General features: G+C 47.1%; 1 protein-coding gene across 3 annotated transcripts in view; it reads right to left on the bottom strand.

Moving 5' to 3' along the window:
* Nucleotides 1-19,517, bottom strand: part of MAP2K5 (mitogen-activated protein kinase kinase 5) — a 181,083-nt gene that overhangs the window by 123,451 nt on the left and 38,115 nt on the right. For 2 of the 3 annotated variants that reach the window (XM_087704389.1, XM_087704387.1), the window contains exon 8: nt 13,733-13,804. In XM_087704389.1, coding sequence (XP_087560515.1) covers nt 13,733-13,804 — 72 coding nt within the window. The remainder of the gene's footprint in view (nt 1-13,732; nt 13,805-19,517) is intronic. The other variant, XM_087704388.1, reaches the window with a different exon arrangement.

Here is a 19,517-nt window from a genome sequence, read left to right as displayed (position 1 = left end):
ACAACTAGTGCAATAGACAAACTGATGAAAGCTTTTTACTTCTATGGTTTTGACTGCAAACTCTGCACTTAAAGGCCAAGAATGTTGGTGGCTCAGGACAGTGACGGCTAACCTTTTTGTCCTTGCATGCCAAAAGAGTGTGCATGCGCGGGGCAGCCCACATGTGCATGCCCACATCCAGAGTGCAATGCGTGCCCGACACACACCCCTGCCATGCACCTCACCACCCTGCGTATATGTGTATGTGACCCCCTGTGCCACCGCCCCCACCCCAATGCACACACCCCTGTGCTACTGCGCATGTGCGCACGTCTACATGGCAGACCTGAAAATCAGCTGGCTGGCAGGACACGCGCATGCATGGTGGAGCTGAGCTGGGCGATGGCATGCGTGCACCCTGTGTCACACATGTCATAGGTTCGCCATCAGGGGCTTAGGATAACCTGAGTCCCACAAGGATGGGTGGACTTCAGTGCTGGCTGGGGAACTCTGGGAGTTGTAGGAGCTGAGCTTGGGAAACGCTGGTTTAGAAAAACCATCAGCCTGGAATTGCAGGTAGTCCTCGACTTACAACAGTTCTTTTAGTGACTAGCAATGGCACTAAAAAAGTGACTTATGATCATTTTTACACTTATGACCACATCCCTAAGGCCACGTGGCCAAAATTCAGGCGCTTGGTAACCGACTCACATTTATAACTGTTGCGGTGTCCTGGGGGGGATGTCACATGATCCCCTTTTGCGACCTTCTGAGAAGCAAAGTCAATAGGGAAACCGGATTCATTTAACGACCGTGTTACTGATTTAACAACTGTGTGATTCACTTAACTGTAGGAAGAGAGGTCGTAAAACGGGGCAAACGCACTTAACAAATGTCTTGCTTAGCAAAGGAGGTTTGGGGCTCAACTGTGGTCGTAAGTCGAGGCCTAGCCGCACTTCCAGCACTGAGGTAAAGATTGGGTGCTTCTTTAACCAGCTTGTTGAAAGCAGGTCTGAGGGAGGGGTGATCCAAAGTAGGCCCCTCTCCCGATTAAAGCTCTTCTTCTTCTTCAATGAAGGGTCAGGGAGCATCGAGGGATCTCAAGCCCCAACATTCAGAAGACAAAGAAGGAATGGGAAATGGGGAGCTGTGGAGGCCTCTAGCAAGCAAAGACCTTTCCAATTATCTCTGGCGTTTGTTCTGGATGCCATACACTATAGCGGGCAGCTGTTGCTTTGGCTCCATGAAACATTCCTCCCTGAAAGCCCTCAGTGCTCAGACACCCCTCAATCTGACCCACATGGAGCCCAGAGCTTTTGGTGAACGGAAAGCCCATCCATCTCATTCAGGAGACGTTCAGTGTCTCTAAACATTACACATTGTACAAAGACAGGAGGGTCACCAGCTGTAGATGACCTGCAGCAAACCATACCCAGACTCCGTTCCAGGCCTTCTCTGGGCAGATTGGATTTAGCTCCCTGCTAATGGCCAGAGTTTGAGAGTTTTAAACGGCAATATTTCCATGTTACCGAAACGGCGGTGTGAAAAGGAGGAGAGGTTTCCAGAAAATTAGCACTTTGACAGTTGTTGCCTTCTGTAATAGGCGAGCCCATTAGCTGACTTGCTGGCTGTTAAAAAAGGACATTCAGAAGTGAGCAGCCTCATTGGACCTCTGCTCATTCAAAGCCACAAGCGATGCCAACCTGCCTTCTCTCCAAAAATCCCACCACAGATGCTTGAATGATGACCACAAAATGATTCATTATTAACTTGAAGGCGCCCTCTGGCCACAGGCTGTTTGCCTCTAAAATGGACTTTTCCAAGAATGCAAGAGCAGTACCCCCCCCCCACCCCCACAAAGGGCGGAAAAATAAAGAGAGTCCTGATATGACAGACAGCCCCATACTGGGGAGGGGGGGAGCAGTGGGGAGGAGAGGACCCCAAAAAGAGGAACAGAGGTTCTAGCCTAGAATCTCAATCTGCTTCGTGTGTTCTCGCCATGGAGTTTTTAAAGCATAGAGTGGTGACGCAGGATGATTATTTCTTATCAAAGGAACAGGGTGTTATGCCCATAAACTACACACAGTCCTGATTCTCTGCCAAACTTGACAAGAAGAGGTTGCTTGCAGAATGTTTCTTGAGATGCCAAGAGGCTAAATTAGCCACATCACAAGGGTTTTGCAATCTCAATTCAGCGCACATCAAGGGGACTTGCAATTGTCCTTGCTTAATCCACAGAGCTAATCCCCGTGCAGGACAGGAGGAAAAAGCCTCAGATCAAATTTCTTGAGGTTGTCTTATTGACATCTCCTTCTGTTCCTTAGCAAAACCCCTCGTTTATTTTTAAATCGAGAACAACTTAACTTTTTGCTGAATCTTCAGGAGGAGGAGTACAGAGTGCAACAAAACAAGTTTAATTTAAGAATCAACCAGTTTCTAATTAAACTGCCATAGGCAGCTGGTTGGATAAGTTTTAATCAGTTTCAGTCACCTATTGATTGGGATGCTGAAGCTTAAAAATTAAAAGTAAAAGTAAAAGATGATTTGGGAATTGCTGCATCTCAGAACAACAGTGCAGCCCTCGGTAAATAACTCCTCTTTTAACCATCAGCTAAATGAACACTTCAATACCGCAGCACAAAGTCTTCTGCAAAATTACTTTAACTAACAAGCAGAAATTTATCAGCTTCAGCCAAAATCAATGCCGAAATCAATTTGAACACTGGTTGTGTCTAAAGGGGCTCATTGGCAATTTACGGAAATTACACCATGTAAATGTCTGTGCTTTAATTGAACAGTTTCATCAACTAGGCCGTGATTGCTGTCCATTTATTTATTTTCTTTCACCACGGCACTTCTTCAAGAGAAGCGATGGGTTTTGTCAAGGCGAGGGGAGACACTTTGTCTTCATTTTAGGCACTTTTGTGCGTAACCAGTTTTACGAGCTGGGCCACCAACGTACAGCTGGGGTCAGTGGAAACAAGGGAATTGCAACCCCTGGTCAGACATGCTTAACCTGTAACAACTGCTCCCTGCAAATTCTGGGGGAGGGCGACTCGTTAGACCAGGGGTCTCCAACCTTAAAGGCACCTTTAAGCCTTGCTGGCTGGGGAATTCTGGGAGTGAAGTTCCCCAGGTTTAAAGTTGCCAAGGTTGGAGACCCCTGCATTGGACAAACACAAGAGAGCAGGAAGAGAGTAAGGACAGAGAGGCTCAAGATGTCCTGGAAGACAAAAAGAAGAAGGTTGGTGGTCTGGAATACAGAAAAAAAACAAAGATTGTTTGCTAGGTCAAATTAAGAAGGCTATAATGGAAGAGCTGCCTTGCTGAGCCAAAAGGCTCTTGAGCAATTATTATGTATTTACCGTATGATGAGAACATGGCCATGAGAAGCAAACATGTACACACACTCCACATAGTTATATACAAAATGTCGATGTGGGGTACAACGGTGGCTTCAAAACTGGATACATAGCGAGCACCTTCTAGCAGCTGTTGGCACCTGGACCCACAAGAGACGAAGCCAAAGACTGTGTTCCTCTTCTTAAACAGAAGGCACCCTGCTGCTTAAAGACGCCCCATCAATTAATTCTATCCAAGTTAGATGTCTAAGTCGCTTTCATCACATTCACACAAACACATACACACTTTCCACTTGCAGACTTCATGGGAAGGTGATATTTTGGGCCATCTTCCCTATTTGGTTAGAACTTACAATAACAGAGTTGGAAGGGGCCTTGAGGGTCCTCTAGCCCAACCCCCAGCTCAAGCAGGAGAGCCTATACCAGCGATGGCGAACCTTTTTTGGCTCGCATGCCATAAGGTGGGGAGTGCAGGGGGGTCGTGAGTGAGCGTGCCGCACCCATGATGCAACGTGCAACACCCCCCAGTGTGCATGAGAAGCGCAACCCCCCGTTTCTGCATGCTTTTTTTGCCCTCCTCTCCTCAGGCTTTATAGGAGCCTGAGGAGAGTGACAAAAGCCTCCCGACCCCCGGAGGCCCTCCAGAGGCTTCAGGGACCTTCAGGAGGCTTCCCTGAAGCCTCCGGAGGACTAAAAAGGACCCTACGAGCAAACCGGTTTCCTCGTAGGGCCAGTTTAAGCATGCACCCTGGCCAGCTGACAGGGCAACGCTTCGCGTGGCCTGACAAATGGCTCTGCGTGCCACCTGTGGCATGCGTGCCATAGGTTCGCCATTCTGGGCCTATATCATTTTTGACAAACCTCCAGTGATGAAGAACCACAATTTCTGAAGATTAAGTAGTTCCATTGGTTGATTGTTTTCAGTCAGAAAAATTCCTCCTTATTTCCAGGTTGAATCTCTCCTTGGTCATTTCCCATCCATTATTCCTTGTCTGGCCTTCAGGTGCTTTGAAGAATAGCTTCACTCCCTCCTCTCTGTGGCAGCCCCTCAAATATTGGAAGATGCTATCCTGTGTCCCCAGGTCCTTCACTTCCCTACACTAGTCATGCCCAGTTCCTGAAATTGTTCATCGTATGTTTTAATCTCCAGGCCTTTTGATCATCTTAGATAGTTTCACATTAACAGACTTGGAAGCGACCTTGTAGGTCATCTAGTCCAACTCCCAAGCAGGAGACCCTACACCATTTTTGACAGATGGCAGTCCAATCTCTTCTTGAAAGCATCCAGTGATGAAGCTTCCACAACTTCTGAAGGCAACTTCTGTTCCATGGGTTGATTGTTCTCACTGTCAGTAAATTCCTCCTCATTTCCAGGTTGAATCTCTCCTTGGTCAGTTTCCATCCATTTATTCTTTCTCTGGCCTTCAGGCGCTTTGAAAAATAGTTTGACCCTCTCCTCTCTTTGGCAGCCCCTCAAATATTTGAACACTGCTATCCTGTCTCCCCTGGTCCTTCTCTTCCCTAGACTAGCCAGGCCCAGTTCCTGCAACTGTTCATTGTATGTTTTAGCCTCCAATCCCCTAATCATCCTGGTTTCTCTTCTCTGCACTCTTAATATGTCTTAACATCTTTTTTATAGTGTGGTGACCAAAACTGGATGCACTATTCTAGGTGTGGTCTTACGAAGGCTTTATAGAGTGGTATTAGTACATCACAGGATCTTGAGTCTATCCCTCAATGCAATTTAGGATTGCATTGACTTTTTTGACTGCTACGGCACTCTGCTGGCTCATATATAATTGATTGTCCACTAGGACTCCAAGATCTCTCTTGCAATTCCTTCTATTAAGTCAGATTTCACCTACCGGTAATGTGTGCATGTACTTTTGGTTTTTCTTGCCTAAGTGTAAGACTTTATTTGTATTTGTATTTGTATTTATTAGGATTTATAGGCCGCCCTTTTCCCTAAGGGGACTCAGGGCGGCTTACAATCATTAGGGAGGGGGTGCAATTCAAAAATAAACAATATGTGAACAAAGTAAAATAATAAAAACACAACTTGCATTCAACACTCAACACTCGGGTGGGGCAAATTAGAAGCTTATCCCCAGGCCTGTTGGGATAGCCAGGTCTTGAGGGCTGTGCGGAAGGCCTGGACGGTGGTGAGGGTGCGTATCTCGACGGGGAGGTCGTTCCACAGGGTCGGAGCTGCAACAGAAAAGACTCTCCTCCGTGTAGTCACCAGTCGACATTGGCTGGCGGATGGGATTTGGAGGAGGCCCAGTCTGTGCGATCTTATCGGTCGGAGGGAGGTAATCGGCAGAAGGCGGTCTCTTAAGTACTCAGATCCACTACCATGGAGGGCTTTAAAGGTGGTCAACAACACCCTGAAGCGCACCCGGAGATCAACAGGTAGCCAGTGCAGCTCGCGGAGGATGGGTGTTATGTGGGCGAACCGCGGTGCGCCCACTATCACTCGTGCGGCCGCATTCTGAACTAACTGCAGTCGCCGGATGCACTTCAAGGGCAGCCCCATGTAGATCACATTGCAGTATTCCAGCCTAGAGATCACAAGGGCTCAAGTGACTGTTGCGAGAGCCTCCCGGTTCAGGTAGGGTCGTAACTGGCGGACCAGGCGAACCTGGGCAAATGCCCCCCTGGTCACAGCCGACAAATGATGGTCGAAAGTCAGCTGTGGGTCCAGGAGGACTCCTAAGTTACGAACCCTATCTGAGGGGTATAAAATTTGACCCCCCAGCCTGATAGATGGAACATTGGCCAAATTGTTGGGAGGGAAACACAACAGCCACTCGGTCTTGTCCGGGTTGAGTACCAGTTTGTTAGCACTCATCCAGTTCTTAACGGCCTCAAGACCCCGGTTCATCACGTCCACCGCTTCATTGAGTTGGCACGGGGCGGACAGATACAATTGCGTATCGTCCGCATATTGATGGTATTTTATCCCGTGCCTCCGAATGATCTCGCCCAGCGGTTTCATGTATATGTTAAATAGTAGGGGGGATAAGACTGAACCCTGCGGCACCCCATATTTTAGGGGCCTCAGGGACGATCTCTGCCCCCCGACCAACACCGACTGTGACCTGTCCGAGAGGTAGGAGGAGAACCACTGCAAAACAGTGCCTCCCACCCCCACCTCCCGCAGTCGTCGCAGAAGGATACCATGGTCGATGGTATCGAAAGCCGCCGAGAGGTCAAGGAGAACCAGGATGGACGCATGGCCTCCATCTCTGGCCCTCCAGAGATCATCGGTCAATGCGACCAAAGCGGTTTTTGTGCTGTAACCGGGTCTGAAGCCGGACTGGAAGGAGTCAAGATAACTAGCTTCCTCCAAGGCCCGTTGAAGCTGGAAGGCCACCACCTTCTCAACAACCTTCCCAACAAAGGGAAGGTTGGAGACAGGACGGTAGTTATTTAAAATGGCTGGATCCAAGGATGGTTTCTTCAGGAGGGGTCTCACCACCGCCGTTTTAAGTGCGGCGGGGAAGTGCCCCTCCCGAAGGGAGGCGGTTACGACTGCCTGGATCCAGCCACGTGTCACCTCACTGCTGTTGGCAACCAGCCAGGAGGGACACGGGTCCAGAATACAGGTGGAGGCACTCACAGCTCGAATGGCCTTGTCCACATCCCCAGAGGCAACATCCTGAAACTCAACCCAGAGATGGTTTGCCAAGTAATCCTCTTGTGTCCCGGCTGGATCTGCAGCGGTGGAGTCCAAGTCTGACCGAAACCGAGCAACTTTGTCCGCTAAGAATTGGGCATAGTCCTCAGCTCTACCCTGCAAGGGTTCCCCCGTATCCCTCCTATTTAGGAGGGAACGGGTTATCCTAAACAGGGCGGCTGGGCGGGACTCAGCGGACGCAACCAAGGTGGCAATGTGAGATCTTTTTGCTGCCCTAAGTGCCCTGATGTACTCCTTGGTGCAAGTTGTTAGGAGTGCTCGGTTCGACTCGGACTTATCGGACCTCCACAAGTGCTCTAGGCGTCTCCTCCGGCGCTTCTTCTCCTGGAGCTCCTCGGTGAACCAAGGAGGTCTCCGGGATCCGCTGACCCGGAGGGGCCGTAGTGGCGCAATCCGGTCAAGAGACTCCGATGCCGCCGAGTACCAGGCAGCAGCCAGAGTCTCCGCCGAACTGTGGGCGAGAGTATCAGGAATAGCCCCAAGCTCCGTCTGGAACCTCGAGGGGACCATAAGTCGCCTGGGGCGGAACCACCTGGTCGGTTCCTCTTCCCTACGGTGGGGGTTTGGCTTTACTTTTCTCTACGTTGAATTTCATTTTGTTAGATAGGGCCCAGAGTTCAAGTCTGTCAAGATCCACCAGGATCTTGAGCCTATCATCTAGGGTGTTAGCTATTCCTGCCAGCTTAGTGTCATCTACAGGTTTGCCCAGGTTAAGTTTAGAATTATGAATTTTGAGAATTGAAACCCAACCACCCTTGCAGAAAGCCTTAGAAAATACCTCTGGTCCTGAGAGCTCCATTGGATTACAAGGACTAGGAGGTCATTTGTAGTTGTGCCCTGCTTGTGAAGGTCCCAGAGACAGCTGGTGAGCTGCTGATAGAAAATGGAAAGGACCTGCTGGGTTGGATTTAGCAGGGTAATTCTGAAATCTGGGCCAAATTATTAAAATGCTACATGATTTTGCAGAGAAAAATATGCAGAAGAGTTTGCAAAATGTGAGAAAATGCTGGGTGTTATTTACCACTGACAAGTTTCAAATGATACCAATAAAGTTTCTTTGTTATAAACAATTTAATGCCATTTTCCTCAGTACAAATTTTAAAGAGGGGACACTGCCCTATAAAGCACATTATTAGCATATTTCAAGGAACCCGGGAGCCAATTTTGGGGATGGGGGGAGTCTTAGAGCTGTGTAAATCACCCTTAGTTTAAAAAATGTGGAAGAAAGCAAACTTATTGCTGTGTTTGGCCTTTCCCGTGAATTATTTTTCAAAAAGGCAATTTAAGTAAATACCCTGGATGTGGCAGTATACAAATACTTTCCAATATATATATACAAGAGTCTGCACTTTCCTTCATACCTGATTTTCAAAAATATCTGAAGGGTAGGAAAAATATTACAATACCTAGTTTAAATTAAGTGGAGTAATAAATTTATAGCCTAACTACACTGGCTTCACCCCTTAGAAACAACTCAGCTGCAATCAACTGCAATTTACCACCAGAAGACCATTCCTGGCAACTGTAAGCCGCGGTGGACATTCAGCCTCTCCTGTGCCGGATTCCAGAGGGAACTTCTGGGAAATAAACAGAGGAGGAAGAGGATGGGCAGCCGGTCCAAAGGTGCTGAAGGCCTGGAGGCTGGAAGCCCAGATATGGAAATGCCTCCATGTGCCAACCCTTCGCCCACAGGCTCATCTGTCACACCTGCAGAGATAAACTCTTTATGTTCTTTATTGAACTCTTCAGGTTTAGGGAGAGGGAAAATGTGATTTTGAGATGATCGTGTGCTTGAGCATAAGAGAAAAGAGGTTCCTAGTCTTCTCCAGCAAGAACCATTTCGCAACAGAAACGGAGCAGAAAATCCATGAAATGTGTACTAACTGCAAGGAGCAAACTACGTTAATTAAGAAGTACATCCATTATTAAAATATATAATTTAAAGAGACCTTCAGTTTGGTCTCTTTTCTTTTATGGTCAAGCACATGTTCATCTCAAAATTATAATTTTTCTGTCTCCTTAAACCTGAGGAATTTAATAAAGGACATTTATCTCTGCCGGTGCAGTAGCTCAGCCTCTCCAAACCGGCCGTGATTTCTTCTCTACCTACGATGTGGCATTGCAGTGCCCAGGGCCAAACCCTGGAAGCTGCCAAAAGACTGGCTTCTGGCAAGAGGAGTCTCTTTCCTGGGGAAAGAGGAAACCTTCTCAGCTGCTGGCCAGGTGCCGTCCCTCCTTGGTCCTTCTCTGGCTGCTAGCTTCAAAAAGCCCATCATCCCTTAGTTAAGAAAATGCAAGAAAGAAGCTAAAAACAAAGCTAAGAGCTATAAACTACCTTTTCTTTAAACAAACAGAAGGACCAAAAAAATGGATTCAGCAAGTTCTCCTTAGAAATATTGCTATAGAAATATTGATTTTTTTTTACTCAACTCAATTGACTGAAAAGTTGTTTGTATAGCAATATTGGCCCAGGCAATCCACTGGAACAATTTTGCTGCACAGAGTAATCAAGTGCATTTCTGAAGTATAATTATATTGTCATAAAAACGAAGCCAAGATAACCTTCTCTTCGAGCAATAAACCTACAGCTGCCGTAAAACCATAAGAGAGACACCGATAGCTAGAGCTGCGTGATAGGGTGCCCTCCGAAGATCCCATCCCCCTCCCCACACTCGCTGCTCTTCCCTTAAGCTACGGTTAGCAGGAAAGTGATCAATATCTCAATCTCCATAAACTATTTCAATAATAGTTAGTTCACCTGGAAACAGAAACTAAATGTTTCTGCTCAGCGACCTGAGACTGCCTCCTTGTTGGTTGAACGCGGGTAATATTTCATTGCCATAATGGATACGACTCAGCACAGGGTTTTAGCAGGAGACAGACAAACACACATTCTTCGGTTACAAATCAATATACACTACACACCTTTCCAAAAAGAAAAAAAAAGCCCAGGATGTGGGATGCTGGGGGTCAAAAAATACAAAACGTGTCACCAGGAGCAGTTATAATTAATTTATTTGACAAAACAATCATTGATTCTCTCCAGTGAAGGACTCACAGCTGCAGCAGCTGCTAACCCAAACCAGCCCAAGCTGCCTCTAAGCAGAGCTTCAGTTCCGCTTTTGCCTGCAACAGAGATGGGTTCTCCTCAATGGCCCAGGGACGTAGCCAGAGGGCAAGTATTTCCAACTATTTGCATCCTACGTGCGGTGAGGGGGACAAGGAAAAGCGCCTGTCGATTCATTCTGAAAGCTGGCCACGACTTCTGACCAGTTAGCCAAGGCTACCCCTAAAAGCCAGAGCCCGTTTTGCTTTCTCGGGCCAGGAAGGCCCACCAAATCTATTGGCATTTTGGCAAGGCTCCTGGCACCCCAAACAGCCACACTAACCCACATGCCTGATCCAAGGGGTGCAAATTTGTACGCGCTTGAGGTTGCCACGCTGGTGGAAGCTACAAAAACTAGATAATTCCATGAAAAATCAGATGGCCAACATATGTCAATAAAAGTGTTTTTTCCTCAAATTATAAAAGAAAAGAAAATGAGCCAAGGGTGCTTTTTCAAAAGGCAACTGGACTTCCTTTGTTTTTCCCTGAAGACACTTTGCTTCTCATCCAAGAAGTTTCTTCGGTTCAGTTTTTCTTCAAGGAAAAACCAAGACTGTCCAGTTGCCTTTTGAAAAAGTACCTTTGGGACAACCATGGACTCGATGACTGAGGATCTCCACAAACAAAAAGAAAATGACACAACCACAAAAAATGACTTGTGTGCTGAAACCATGTGTCTCTGGATGAAATCTTGATCACCATCCTCTCCCCGAGGTCCTTGTTTTAGGGAATTTTACTTTATTTGAGGAATATGTCCCATATCCTACTGTAGCCTTCTAAGTGGGAATTTTGTCGACTTACCGTATTTTTTGGAGTATAAGGTGCACCTTTTTCCCTCAAAAAAGAGGCTGAAAATCTGGGTGTGTCTTATACACTGAATACAGCATTTTTGGCCTCCCAAAACCCCGCCCTCTTCACCAAAATGACCGTACATTGAATTTTGGAGGCTTCCAGAGTGCTCCTGGGGGCTGGGGAGGGCAAAAATGAGCAAGAAAGGGGCCATTTTTTGCTCAATTTTGCCCCACCCCCACCCCCCAGGAGCACTCCTAAAGGCTATGCATGCCCTTTTTTTTTACAAAAAGCAGGCCATATTTTGCTTGTTTTTGCCCCCCCCCCCCCCCCGAGGAGCACTCCACAAGCCTCCTAAAGGCTATTCATGCCCTTTTTGGGGAGGTCTGCAGAGTGCAAAAACCTTTTTTTTAATTTGCCTCTTCAAAATCTTGGTGCATCTTCTACTCCGGTGCGTCTTCTACTTAGAAAAATATGGTAAACTATTGCAAGAATAAAGGCTTTCCCATCAAGACAACCATCTCTTTGTTACTGTAAATCTTAATTTGAGGGATCCTTGGTGGTCTCTGAGCTTGGTGGTTTTCTTGCAGATGTTTCATACCCAAACTAGGTAATATCATCACTGCTAATAATAAAATCTTAATATGTTAAAATTAATAGAGGTTGGCACAGTGGTTAGAATGCAGTTCTGCAAGCTAATTCTGCTGACTACCGACTGCCAGCAGTTCGGCAGTTTGATCCTGACTGGCTCAAGGTTGACTCAGCCTTCCATCCTTCCGAGGTGGGTAAAGAGAGAATCCAGATTGCTGGGGGCCATGTGCTGACTGTAAACCGTTTACAGGGGGCTGTAAAACACTGTGAAGCGGTATGTAAGTCTAAGTGCTATTGCTGTTTATGTAGAGCATTGATTTTGGAAATTGTCTAAGAGGGTTTGTTCCACAACAGGAAGGCCTGTATCCTTGAGTGGGAACAAATATATGTAACAAAGTTGGGAGAGGCAGTAGCAGAATAAGACCATCAATGCAGCTGTAAACATAAAAAATACATTAACTCTTAAGGCCAGTGGGGCTCAGTGAATGCATCTCTTACTTTCAAAATCTATCAATAGCCCCAGAATAATATCCCTGTCCTGAAAGGATCTGTGGCATACCCCAAATTCCTCTCTTTCCTCTCTGGAAAGTTTCCCCCACCTGCCAACGAGGACTTCCATTGCAATGGGTCCAGCCAAGAGGGCAAATGCATTTGGAGGGAGTAGACCTGGCTGTTTCAATCAAAAAGTTGGAAATCCAGATCCTTACTGACTAACCGGAGAAATGTCATGTTGGAACGAGAGAGCTCGCGGAAAGAACAATAGTGTGTCGGTACATGAAGTTTATCAACTAAATGTATCTAATTGGAAGAAAGGCAGCATCTTACATGCCGTTGCCACAGCTGAATCAGATAATCCATAACAACTTCATTAGGAACAAACTTCCCGGGATATTAATTTACTTGCATAAATAGCAGGATTCTCAAAAGGCTCCCGCAATTCCCATAATGGTAAAGGAAGCTCATGCAGATCCACCACAATTAGTCTTTGTCATCCAATTCCAAGGAAGCTGTCGATACAGCGGAAGGTTGCCTGGCTTTGCTAATGGGCCGGGCGAAGGTGAACAAGCTGAAATTGAATCTGGACAAGACAAAGGGGCTGTTTCTTGGTCAATGGGAAATCAGGATCAGCTGTCGAAATGAAGCGGCTCCCAAGGTTTGCAGCTTATGAACATCCTGGGATACTGCTCTGTTCACAGGGCCTTTGTGGCGGCAACATATTTGCACATTATGGTTCATATATCACCTACTGACCCTTCATGAGTCAATCAGACTAAGCTTTCGTCGTATCTTATTAGACTACTCCAATGTGTTTCATTTGGGGCTGCTCTTGAAGAATCTCTAGAAACTTAAAGGAGGATGTTTGCCAAGCTCGTGTAATGTCCACAAAATGAGTTAATAAGTGTCAATTCTCTGTGGCTGAAATGAGTCCCGGCTATCCACCGCATGAGAAGACAGGGTGGGGTGCTAACAACGTAATGTTGGACTAAACCAATTATTCATCTGCCTCAACAGTTCCTCTACCAATAAAAACAAAGAGAATAGCTATAATTATGCTATCATGTTGGCATGCACTTTTAAGCACAAATTGTGGCGCATCAAAACAGTGTTGTCTTTTTCTGGTATCAGACAAAAAACTTTTCTTCACATTTGCACATAATCTTTGCTAATAGCCATTACAATTATTTCTGGGAAAGTTGCCACAGATGGATTGGGCCTTACATGCCTATTATCATATTTTCCATACAGTATTGTCATTTAGAAAGTATTTTTACTTTCTGAAAATATTGATCACCACAATCTTTGCTGGTTGCGAGAGAGCCTGTAACCCTGTTATAAATTTTAGTCTAAATGTATTCAAAACATCCTAGAAAATGGGTATTCCATCTTCTTCGTTTAAAATAAAAAGTTTATCAATTTGGAAACAGCATTTTTAGTCCACAATGACAATTTCTTTTTTGATCCCGCACTAAGATTTATCTAAGATTCCAATACGGTCAACCAAAAGGGTGTTTGAAAAGCTACTTTTCCAGACATAATTTGGTTATGAAGGCAGCTCCAGCAAACATTAAAGATCATCAACATTTCATGGCAGGAGAAAAAAGGCCAGCCACCTTGTAACATATTTTGGGGGAAAGGAAAATGTCTCTGCCTTTTCTTTTCCCCAAAGTTGGAGTGAAGGGGAAAGAGGGGAAGAGGGACACTCACTTGTAAACGGTTCCTCCGTTGCCGTGCCCAAGGATGTCTCGATACCGTATGTCTTGTTCATTCATCTCCACCAGGAAGAAAGAAAAACAAAAGAGATGTCAGGCTGGGGGTGCAAGTGTCAAGGAGAAGCCACTCTCGGCCATAAACAACCCGCCGTCTGGGTCATTTCAAGTTCAGCTGCAAGAACGAGGAGATCAATACAACATTTGCTGTCCAATTTATAAAAGACAATACCAGGGGACAAAGTGATGGAAAGTTTAATGACAATTTGTTTGCCTGGGTCATTTCATTAAAGTTTGATAAAAGGTGTCAAAATGGAATGATAACATAGCTCAAGAGGAGCAGGGCACCGACCTGCAGGGGAGCGGAAGGCTCCAGAGCTCAGAGCGTCACCACAAGGCCTGGGTCAGGAGGGGACTGGATAGTCCCTCAGCCAAGGCTCTGACCTGGAAGCAACCACAGACCACTTCCTGAAATGGGGCCGGTTTTGCTCTAAAGCAGGGGTGTCAAACTCAGGGTCCGGGGGCCAGATCAGCTCATGGGGGGCTTAGATCTGGCCCGTGGTGCCTCTGCCAGCGAAAATGGAGCTCAGGAGTCTGTTTTCTCTGGCAGAGCACTTGGGCCACCACAGGCATCTCTAGCATGAGTGATGTTGAGCTGGCCATGCCAACCCTGGTCATGCCCCCCCCCCCGAGATCAAACAGAACCCTGATGCAGCCCTCAATGAAATCGAGTTTGACACCCCTGCTCTAAAGCTAGAGAAGAGCCACAAGAACAGGCTGATCAAATGGCCAGGAAGGATGGATGGATGGCTCACCTGGCTCAACGCACCTCACTGACGTGGCACACACCACTCACTTTGCAGGTAAGCCCTCAATTCTCACATCACATGCACCCTTGTTGTGCTGCCGTCTTTCCTTCCCACACGCAAAGTCCAACAGAAAAGCCACCAGCCAATTACACCAGTACAACAACCCGGAGGTCAAAATTAGTCTTTTCCTTGAATGGTGTTCAGAAGATAACAAGGGGTCTATTTGGCAATCAACTCTCGGTGAATATAAGGGAGTAAAGCCACCGCATGGAAAACCAAACTCTCCGCCATGAATTTTCCTGAGTTAAAAAAAGTTTTTGTAGAAATATGTTGTGAGAAACAAATCGTGTGCCAGAACAATAATATTGAAAATAATCTATTGGAAGGCTATAAATATATATCTTAAAATGCCTTTTTTTGCTGTACTTCAATGCAATTATTATATAGCTGGGGAAATATTTTTTTTCAGGTCTAAAACTTGGACACTCTGTGACTGAAGTGCAATGCCACAAAAATGGCCATTTATTTTATGTATTTAGTTTGTTGCAGTAAAGTTACTGTTTAGAAATTAATTGACAGACAATAGGTGCTCATGAATCAAAGCAAATGTTCGTACAATGGGAGTTGTTTTCTAAACAATTTTTCCCATTTCAGGAAACAAGAAGTAAAGACCAACCAGTCCACTATTGCCACAAAGACTTTTTACAAAATAGTGTGTTTTTAGAAGACAGGCTAAGAAAGCTTTCCGAGTTGAGGAGCCAAGTGCACCTATCCTAACAGATGCCTTCCAGAAGTCTCAGGATTGCCACTCGCTGAAATGCCAACCAGCAGTTTGAAGTTAGAAAGCCCCTTTTCTGGAGATTTCCCAAGGATCTTCCTGCTCCCCAGGTCAGAAGAATGGCACACAATGATCCAGATTAAAAGAAGTGAGGGACACCATCCATGTATTTCTCCTCAAGAAGCAAGGAACTACATATATCCGTGATGGAGAACCTATGGCATGCAAGCCACAGGTGGCACAGAGCCCTCTCTTCAGGAGCGCCAGTCATCGCCCCGACCCAGCTCCACTGTGCATGCGCGCACACCTCCCGCTGGCCAGCTGGTCTTCAGGTCTCTGCCACGTAGGGCACACGCGGGGATTACATTTTGGGGCTTTGCGCAGTGTCCCCGCACCTTGTTTTGGCTTCCAGGATGGTGCAGGAGGCCTTCTAGGCTCAAAATGGGATGCGGGGGGAGGAGCATGGGGGGATTGCATTATGGGTGTGGGCATCCACAGATGCTGTCGCATGTGCACACATACGCTTCTAGCATGCGACGACAAAAAGGTTAGCCATCACTGCCATATATGAAAACAAAATACTAATTTTCACTGTCAGGAGTGGCTCTTGGGGAAAAAGAGGGTCCCAAAAGAAAAGGTAGAAGTAAATGAAATGTAAAGTAGATGAAGAATGAAAGCAGAACGAATGCAGGAAAAGAAATCCTAAATGATCACATCTTAGAAGACTGATGAATCTCTCCCAACAGAATAAATGGACATCAAGGAAGGACGTGAAAACAGCGCGGAAAGAATTGTGTTATAAGGGGTTGCAAAAGTGTATGAGTGTGCCAAAAGGAAAAATTGACTGATTTTAATCTCTTAGTTTAGTTTCGAGTTTAATAAAATTTGTATGCCGCCCACTCCCATTGGGACTCTGGCGGCTCACAACAAGTCAAAAGAAACATTTAAAATTTAAGAATAAAAAATACAATTAAAAGTCCACATCATCCATTCCATCTAAGCGGGGCTGGATATCAATCAACAGCCCCAGGCCTGCTGGAACAGCCAGGTCCTGATGGCTTTACGGAAGGCCGGGAGAGTGGTAAGGGTCCGGATCTCTACGGGTAGATCGTTCCACAGGGCCGGCGCAGCAACAGAGAAGGCCCTCCCCCGGGGGGCCGCCAGCTGGCATTGTCCGGTTGACGGCACCCGGAGGAGGCCCAATCTGTGCGATCTTGTTGGTCGTTGGGAGGTAAGTGGCAGGAGGCGGTCTCTCAGGTAGCCAGGTCCTAAACCATGTAGGGCTTTAAAAGAAACGACTAGCACCTTGAAGCGCGTCCGGAGACCAATGGGGAGCCAGTGCAGCTCGCGGAGAATGGGTGTAACATGGGTGTATCTAGATACACCCCATATCGCTCGCGCGGCTGCATTCTGGACCAATTGTAGTCTTCAAACACTCTTCAGGGGCAGCCCCATGTAGAGCGCGTTACAGTAATCCAGTCTTGAGGTGACGAGGGCATGAGTGACTATTCAAAGTGCCTCCCGGTCCAGGTAGGGCCGCAACTGGTGCACCAGGCGAACCTGGGCGAAAGCCCCTCTGGTCACAGCCAACAGATGGTGCTCTAATGTCAGCTGTGGGTCCAGGAGGACACCCAAATTGCGGGCCCTCTCTGAGGGGTGTATAATTTCACCCCCCCAGGTTAAGAGGTGGAATGTCTGGATTAACCTTGGGAGGCAACCTCAATAGCCACTCAGTCTTGTCTGGATTGAGTGCAAGCTTGTTTGCTCCCATCCAGACCCTGATAGCCTCCAGGCACTGGGACATCACTTCCACTGCTTCGCTGAGTTGGCACGGGGCGGACAGATACAATTGAGTATCATCCGTATATTGATGATATTTGATCCCGTGCCGCCGTATGATCTCACCAAGCGGCTTCATGTAGATGTTAAATAGGAGGGGGGACAGGACCGAACCCTGCGGCACCCCATATTTGAGGGGCCGACCTCTGTCCTCCAACCAACACCGACCTGTCCGAGAGGTAGGAGGAGAACCACCTTAAGACGGTGCCTCCCACTCCCACCTCCTGTAACCGTCGCAGAAGGATACCATGGTCGATGGCATCGAAGGCCGCTGAGAGGTCAAGGAGCACTAGGATAGAGGAATGTCCTCTATCCCTGGCCCGCCAGAGATCATCGATCAGCACGACCAAAGCAGTTTCTGTGCCCTAACCAGGCCTGAAACCCAACTGAAAGGGATCCAGATAATCTGCTTCATCCAAGGTCCGCCGGAGTTGAAAGGCCACCACGTTCTCAACAACCTTCTCTACGAACGGGAAGTTGGAGACTGGGCGATAGTTGTTTAAAATGGCTGGATCCAGGGATGGTTTCTTAAGGAGGGGTCTCACCACCCCATCCTTTAGAGGATGCGGGAAGGATCCCTCCAGAAGAGAGGTGTTAACAATCCTCTGGAGCCAGCCACGTGTCACCTGCCTGCTGGTCGAGACCAGCCAGGAGGGACACGGGTCCAGTAAACAGGTGGAGGCACTCACCGCTCCCATGGCCTTGTCCACTTCCTCAGGAGCGACAAGTTGAAACTCACTCCATAAAATCCGATCAGGACCTTCCCCCGGTACTTCGGCTGGTACCGTCCAAGTGGAGTCCAGGTCCGTCCGGATCCAAGCGATTTTATCCGACAGAAACTGAACAAATTCCTCAGCTCTACCATGTAAGGGTTCGTCCGCATCCCTCCCTTTCAAGAGGGAGCGGGCTATCCTAAACAGGGCGGGTGGGTGAGATTCTGCAGATGCAATAAGAGCGGAAAAATGTGCACATTTTGCCGCCCGTATCGCCACTAGATAAGTCCTAATAAAGGCTCTTAATTGTGTTCGGTCGGATTCGGAGTTACTAGCCCTCCAGCGTCGCTCTAGGCGTCTCTTTTGGCGCTTCATCTCCCGGAGTTCCTCGGTGAACCAAGGAGCCCTCCTGGATCCACTGCCACGGAGAGGCCGTAAAGGCGCAATCCGGTTTAGAGCCTCCGCCGCTATATTCCAAGCAGCAACCAAGGATTCCACCGGACTGTGGGCCAGAGAGTCAGGTATCTCACCAGGTGCTGTCTGAAATCCCATAGGGTCCATCAGGCGCCTGGGGCGGAACCACCTAATCGGTTCCCCCTCCCTACAGTGGGGGATTGGTTTCCGAAAGTCGAGCCTCAGTAGGAAGTGATCTGACCATGAAAAGGGCAAGATCTTAATGCCCTTCAAATCTAGATCACGTCTCCACTGCTCCGAGAGAAACACGAGGTTGAGCGTGTGCCCCGCTGTATGAGTCAGACCCTGAATTACCTGGGTCAAGTCCATGGCTGTCATGGAAGCCATGAACACCTGTGCTCCATCAGAGCGTTCACCAAGCGACGGCAGATTGAAATCCCCCAGCACTATAAGCCTGGGGAACTCAATCGCCAGCTTAGCTACTGACTATAGGAGCACAGGCAGGGCTGTTGTAACGCTGTTGGGAGGTAGGTACATTAGCAACAAACCCATTTGACCCCCAAGGTCCAACTTCACCAGAAGGGACTCACACCCGACAATCTCCAGAGCAGGGATGATGATGACTGCCACTCCCCCACCCCTTCTCTGGTGTCTTCTTAACGCTGAAGTTTTTCATTGTTTAGTGCTGTAACTTTTATATTTTTTTATATTGTTGTAAGCTGTACAATCACTTGACAGTGAGATGGAATGAATGAATGAATGAATGAATGAATGAATGAATGAATGAATGAATGAATGAATGGCAATAGCACTTAGACTTATATCTCTCTCTCCATAGTGCTTTACAAAACTCTCTGAGCAGTTTGGAGTCAGCAAATTCTCCCCAACAATCTGGGTCCTCATTTTACCAACCTCGGAAGGCTGAGTCAACCATGAGCTAGTCAGGATTGAACTCCTGGCAGTGGGTCAACCTGCAACGCTGCATTCTAACTACTGGGCCACCATGCATCTTCATAATACAATAATGAATATGAAAAAGGATTGGAGAAAGATTGTGGAGAAAAGGGAGAGGGGCTATCAGCACCCAGGTAAATGGGTGATATGGGGCAGAACTCATATTGCAACATGGATTTCCAGATCTCGTCTGCAAAACAAAAACAGCCAGGCATCACACAGACACAACACACACCTTGATTTATGTATTTATAGATATATTTCTAAAGTATGTTA

Source organism: Thamnophis sirtalis, unplaced genomic scaffold (genome assembly GCF_051295495.1).
Source record: "Thamnophis sirtalis isolate CommonGarterSnake01/CBP01778 unplaced genomic scaffold, rThaSir2_p1.2 scaffold_2, whole genome shotgun sequence".
NCBI lineage: Eukaryota > Metazoa > Chordata > Lepidosauria > Squamata > Natricidae > Thamnophis > Thamnophis sirtalis.
Note: the sequence above shows the minus strand (reverse complement) of the source record. Positions and strands in the feature narration are given on the sequence as shown.